The sequence below is a fragment of the Poromitra crassiceps genome, assembly GCF_964638095.1.
Source record: "Poromitra crassiceps genome assembly, chromosome: 23".
Classification (NCBI taxonomy): Eukaryota; Metazoa; Chordata; class Actinopteri; order Beryciformes; family Melamphaidae; genus Poromitra; species Poromitra crassiceps.
In genome coordinates, this window is record NC_139639.1 from 12,312,678 (window position 1) to 12,320,267 (window position 7,590).

General features: G+C 45.5%; 1 protein-coding gene across 1 annotated transcript in view; it reads left to right on the forward strand.

Moving 5' to 3' along the window:
- slc4a2a (solute carrier family 4 member 2a) overlaps nucleotides 1–6,615 on the forward strand; it is a gene marked incomplete at both ends in the record, with an annotated part of 63,749 nt that extends 57,134 nt beyond the window's left edge. Inside the window, one exon of the mRNA XM_083658961.1 lies at nucleotides 6,547–6,615. Coding sequence (XP_083515087.1) covers nucleotides 6,547–6,615 — 69 coding nt within the window. The remainder of the gene's footprint in view (nucleotides 1–6,546) is intronic.
- Nucleotides 6,616–7,590: the final 975 nt, after the last annotated feature.

Genomic DNA, 7,590 nt, shown 5'->3' on the forward strand with positions numbered 1-7,590 from the left:
TCACCACACATACAATAAGACTCTCACCACACATACAGTAAGACTCTCACCACACATACAGTAAGACTTTCACCACACATACAATAAGACTCTCACCACACATACAATAAGACTTTCACCACACATACAATAAGACTTTCACCACACATACAATAAGACTTTCACCACACATACAATAAGACTCTCACCACACATACAATAAGACTCTCACCACACATACAATAAGACTCTCACCACACATACAATAAGACTTTCACCACACATACAATAAGACTTTCACCACACATACAATAAGACTCTCACCACACATACAATAAGACTTTCACCACACATACAATAAGACTCTCACCACACATACAATAAGACTTTCACCACACATACAATAAGACTCTCACCACACATACAATAAGACTTTCACCACACATACAGTAAGACTCTCACCACACATACAATAAGACTCTCACCACACATACAATAAGACTCTCACCACACATACAGTAAGACTCTCACCACACATACAGTAAGACTTTCACCACACATACAATAAGACTCTCACCACACATACAATAAGACTCTCACCACACATACAATAAGACTTTCACCACACATACAGTAAGACTCTCACCGCACATACAGTAAGACTTTCACCACACATACAGTAAGACTTTCACCACACATACAGTAAGACTCTCACCGCACATACAATAAGACTCTCACCACACATACAGTAAGACTCTCACCGCACATACAATAAGACTCTCACCACACATACAGTAAGACTCTCACCACACATACAATAAGACTCTCACCACACATACAGTAAGACTCTCACCACACATACAATAAGACTCTCACCACACATACAGTAAGACTCTCACCACACATACAGTAAGACTTTCACCACACATACAGTAAGACTCTCACCGCACATACAGTAAGACTTTCACCACACATACAATAAGACTCTCACCACACATACAATAAGACTCTCACCACACATACAATAAGACTTTCACCACACATACAGTAAGACTCTCACCGCACATACAGTAAGACTTTCACCACACATACAGTAAGACTTTCACCACACATACAGTAAGACTCTCACCACACATACAATAAGACTCTCACCACACATACAATAAGACTCTCACCACACATACAATAAGACTCTCACCACACATACAATAAGACTCTCACCACACATACAGTAAGACTCTCACCACACATACAGTAAGACTTTCACCACACATACAGTAAGACTCTCACCACACATACAGTAAGACTCTCACCGCACATACAATAAGACTCTCACCACACATACAGTAAGACTCTCACCACACATACAGTAAGACTTTCACCACACATACAATAAGACTCTCACCACACATACAATAAGACTCTCACCACACATACAATAAGACTCTCACCACACATACAATAAGACTCTCACCACACATACAATAAGACTCTCACCACACATACAATAAGACTCTCACCACACATACAGTAAGACTCTCACCACACATACAGTAAGACTGCTCTCACCACGCATACAGTAAGACTCTCACCACACATACAATAAGACTGCTGTCACCACACATACAGTAAGACTCTCACCACACATACAGTAAGACTGCTCTCACCACACATACAGTAAGACTGCTCTCACCACACATACAATAAGACTGCTCTCACCACACATACAGTAAGACTCTCACCACACATACAGTAAGACTGCTCTCACCACACATACAGTAAGACTGCTCTCACCACACATACAATAAGACTGCTCTCACCACACATACAGTAAGACTGCTCTCACCACACATACAGTAAGACTCTCACCACACATACAGTAAGACTGCTCTCACCACACATACAGTAAGACTGCTCTCACCACACATACAGTAAGACTCTCACCACACATACAGTAAGACTGCTCTCACCACACATACAGTAAGACTGCTCTCACCACACATACAATAAGACTGCTCTCACCACACATACAATAAGACTCTCACCACACATACAGTAAGACTGCTCTCACCACACATACAGTAAGACTGCTCTCACCACACATACAGTAAGACTGCTCTCACCACACATACAGTAAGACTCTCACCACACATACAGTAAGACTCTCACCACACATACAGTAAGACTCTCACCACACATACAATAAGACTGCTCTCACCACACATACAATAAGACTGCTCTCACCACACATACAATAAGACTCTCACCACACATACAGTAAGACTGCTCTCACCACACATACAGTAAGACTGCTCTCACCACACATACAGTAAGACTCTCACCACACATACAGTAAGACTCTCACCACACATACAGTAAGACTCTCACCACACATACAGTAAGACTCTCACCACACATACAATAAGACTGCTCTCACCACACATACAGTAAGACTCTCACCACACATACAGTAAGACTCTCACCACACATACAGTAAGACTCTCACCACACATACAATACGACTGCTCTCACCACACATACAATAAGACTGCTCTCACCACACATACAATAAGACTCTCACCACACATACAGTAAGACTGCTCTCACCACACATACAGTAAGACTGCTCTCACCACACATACAGTAAGACTCTCACCACACATACAGTAAGACTCTCACCACACATACAGTAAGACTCTCACCACACATACAATAAGACTGCTCTCACCACACATACAATAAGACTGCTCTCACCACACATACAATAAGACTCTCACCACACATACAGTAAGACTGCTCTCACCACACATACAGTAAGACTGCTCTCACCACACATACAGTAAGACTCTCACCACACATACAGTAAGACTCTCACCACACATACAGTAAGACTCTCACCACACATACAGTAAGACTCTCACCACACATACAGTAAGACTCTCACCACACATACAATAAGACTGCTCTCACCACACATACAGTAAGACTCTCACCACACATACAATAAGACTGCTCTCACCACACATACAATAAGACTGCTCTCACCACACATACAGTAAGACTCTCACCACACATACAGTAAGACTGCTCTCACCACACATACAATAAGACTCTCACCACACATACAGTAAGACTCTCACCACACATACAGTAAGACTGCTCTCACCACACATACAATAAGACTCTCACCACACATACAGTAAGACTCTCACCACACATACAGTAAGACTCTCACCACACATACAGTAAGACTCTCACCACACATACAATAAGGGCCCTATCGTCGTACGGCGTTATCGTTTGTGCAGCCGGTGACACACCTCTTATGCCATCTTCTCTAAGCTATCGTCTGCATCATCCAGTTTTGCGCTGGAATCTAAGCGCAGACACAGGTGTAGGCGTGGCCCAGGCGTAAACACAGGTGTAGGCGTGGCCCAGGTGTAGGCGTGGCCCAGGCGTAAACCCAGGTGTAGGCGTGGCCCAGGCGTAAACACAGGTGTAGGCGTGGCCCAGGCGTAAAGACAGGTGTAGGCGTGGCCCAGGCGTAAACACAGGTGTAGGCGTGGCCCAGGCGTAAACACAGGTGTAGGCGTGGCCCAGGCGTAAACACAGGTGTAGGCGTGGCCCAGGCGTAAACACAGGTGTAGGCGTGGCCCAGGCGTAAACACAGGTGTAGGCGTGGCCCAGGCGTAAACACAGGTGTAGGCGTGGCCCAGGCGTAAACACAGGTGTAGGCGTGGCCCAGGCGTAAACCCAGGTGTAGGCGTGGCCCAGGCGTAAACACAGGTGTAGGCGTGGCCCAGGCGTAAAGACAGGTGTAGGCGTGGCCCAGGCGTAAACACAGGTGTAGGCGTGGCCCAGGCGTAAACACAGGTGTAGGCGTGGCCCAGGCGTAAACACAGGTGTAGGCGTGGCCCAGGCGTAAACACAGGTGTAGGCGTGGCCCAGGCGTAAACACAGGTGTAGGCGTGGCCCAGGCGTAAACACAGGTGTAGGCGTGGCCCAGGCGTAAACACAGGTGTAGGCGTGGCCCAGGCGTAAACACAGGTGTAGGCGTGGCCCAGGCGTAAACACAGGTGTAGGCGTGGCCCAGGCGTAAACACAGGTGTAGGCGTGGCCCAGGCGTAAACACAGGTGTAGGCGTGGCCCAGGCGTAAACACAGGTGTAGGCGTGGCCCAGGCGTAAACCCAGGTGTAGGCGTGGCCCAGGCGTAAACACAGGTGTAGGCGTGGCCCAGGCGTAAACACAGGTGTAGGCGTGGCCCAGGCGTAAACACAGGTGTAGGCGTGGCCCAGGCGTAAACACAGGTGTAGGCGTGGCCCAGGCGTAAACACAGGTGTAGGCGTGGCCCAGGCGTAAACACAGGTGTAGGCGTGGCCCAGGCGTAAACACAGGTGTAGGCGTGGCCCAGGCGTAAACACAGGTGTAGGCGTGGCCCAGGCGTAAAGACAGGTTTGGGCGTTGCCCGTGCCAAAATAGGCGTTCCAGCGCAATGTGTTAGAAAAAAGGACCTTGGGTGCTCTCAATTTTAACGCCACCGAATAGCAGGTCTTAGCGCAAGAAAAAACACTACGCCTGAGCGCTATGGGGCGCACACAGTATTCTATGGGCACACAGTATTCTATGGGGCGCACACAGTATTCTATGAGGAGCACACAGTATTCTATGAGGAGCACACAGTATTCTATGGGCACACAGTATTCTATGAGGAGCACACAGTATTCTATGGGGCGCACACAGTATTCTATGGGGCGCACACAGTATTCTATGGGGCGCACACAGTATTCTATGAGGAGCACACAGTATTCTATGAGGAGCACACAGTATTCTATGAGGAGCACACAGTATTCTATGGGGCGCACACAGTATTATATGGGGCGCACACAGTATTCGGGGCGCACACAGTATTCTATGAGGAGCACACAGTATTCTATGGGGCGCACACAGTATTCTATGAGGAGCACACAGTATTCTATGGGGAGCACACAGTATTCTATGACAGTATTCTATGAGGAGCACACAGTATTCTATGGGGCGCACACAGTATTCTATGAGGAGCACACAGTATTCTATGGGGAGCACACAGTATTCTATGACAGTATTCTATGAGGAGCACACAGTATTCTATGGGGCGCACACAGTATTCTATGAGGAGCACACAGTATTCTATGGGGAGCACACAGTATTCTATGACAGTATTCTATGAGGAGCACACAGTATTCTATGGGGCGCACACAGTATTCTATGGGGAGCACACAGTATTATCCGCGCAGTGCAGGAAAGTCTCGCTTGAATACATTACGCACAGCATAGATGTCACTCTTTCTCCAACACCTCGCGCGCGCACACACTCTTCCCTCCTCAGAATGCCACGTTGATTTTCAACTATAGCCTACATTGCAGAAAAAACACACCTTGATTTAAAAATGAGAATTTGTTTGTCATGGTTTTATTAGGTTATATAATTCCCGGCCATACAGGTCTGTGGTGTTAGTAGGTGTATAGGAGTAGATTACTTTAGGTAGGAGAGATTAAAAAGCAAATGCTGATCTTTTCCAACCATTAGGCTACGTTTAATAGCGCCGCAATAGCCCTCCACCTCCCTCGTCGGGGAGTGAGAGAGAGAGAGAGAGAGAGAGAGAGAGAGAGAGAGAGAGCGAGACGGGGCATACTATTGGCCTATATACTACCCAGCTCAACTTAACTGCCTTATCTCCTAGTAATAGCCAGTAACCTAGGCCACGCCCACAATTAGGGCTTTGTGTGGCGCTATTCCAGCGCAAAATGGGCGCTAACGCAAAATGACTGCCTTTGCGACGATAGAGCATGGCCCAACTTCAATACCCTACCACATAGCTATGTTTTCTGCAGACAAATTTGAATGGACTATTTGTCATCTGGCAATATTTTAATAATATTAAAGTAAATACAATATTACTGCAAGTGTGTAATGTAGCCCTAACTTATATAAGGTTAAAACAAAATAATATTGTGATGTTATGAAATCTGTAAAGGCCCTGGACATTTGTCCCTGAACATGACTCTGTTCTGGACTCTGACCTTTCTTCTTGATCATCTGTGCTAGCTTCTTCTTCTGGATCAGATGCCTCATCCTCCTTGCTGGTAGATGGCAGAGAGCTGCCTGCTGTCGCTCCCTTTCTTTTTCTTTTCTTCTTCTTTCCTTTTTTTGCATTATGGTGCAATTCGTAAATGAGCAAAATCAATGTTGTGCTGTGCATGATCATAAAAAAAACTAATGTCAAAAAACTTAAACTAGACATCAAGTTTGCATTTGTGCCTTATCTGGTTCAAAAGTTATAGCCGAAACTGTTTTCGTGTGGTGGCCATATTAGATTTGGGCACCATGGTGACCCCGGGGGTCAGGGTTAGGTTGCCACTAAATCATTGGGCTACATCTGGGCCAAATATTGTGCTTTTGCACAAATTTGTCCAGAAATATCCCTAAGGTCCTCTGGCCTAAATCCCATCATCTCCAGTTATTATTATTGATGGTAAATGGTTACCATGACGACCTGCAGTCTGACGTGTCATTCCGCCCCCTGCAGCTGGACTCCGATGACGCAGAGCCTCGTCTGGAGGAGGACGAGTACTCGCACAGCCACATGCCCGTGTGATGTCACACGTCCCGCCGACCAGACGGCTGCTTTCTGCTTTGCTTTGTGACCCTAACCCTCTCTGGGTGTTGGTGAGAAGGGTTAGGGTCTCTGTCTCTCTGTTGGTGAGAAGGGTTAGGGTTATCAATCAATCAATCAATCAATCAATCAATCAATCAATATCCTTTATTTAACCAGGTAAAAAAACTCATTGAGATTAAAACCTCTTTTCCAAGAGCGACCTGGCCAAAACGGCAGCATAAAGACAGTTTCATCAATACACACAAACACAAAATAAACAGATAAAATACAGTCAGTCACACACTCAGGAAACAATAGTGAGGTTACACCGCAGGGCAATCACAAGAGCCAAGAGAACTAATTCCTCTGTCTCTTAAAATTGACCTGAATTCCCCCAGAGTTATAAGATTAGATCATTTCAAGTCCTTCTGCACATCATTCCAGGTAGAGGGGGCAGAAAATGTAAAAGCCTTTTTACCCAGTTCAGTTCTGACTCTAGGGACCTGCATCTGAATTATGTCCTGAGAGCGCAGGCCATAATGGCTGAGGTTTCTACACATGTGTAAACACAGATATGTAGGAAGAAGCCCAAGAATAGATTTATAGATAAAAGTCAGCCAGTGAGAGAGTCTACGGACAGATAGAGATGGACAATTTGCAACAGTATACAAAGTGCAATGATGTACACGATAGCTGCAGTTAGTCGTAAAACGCAAAGCACAGTGGTACACCGTGTCCAGTTTATTTAAGTACTGGTCAGGAGCATTCATGAAAAGTAGATCTCCATAATCCAACAAGGGTAGAAAAGTTGTCATGATCAAGTGTTTCCTGACTTGAGATGAGAAACACGATTTATTTCTAAAAAAGAAACCTAATTTAAGTTTCAGCTTAGAAACAAGTTTAACAACATGAGATTTAAAAGACAAGTTCTCATCAATTAAAATACCTAAGTATTTGTAAGATGTGACCATTTCA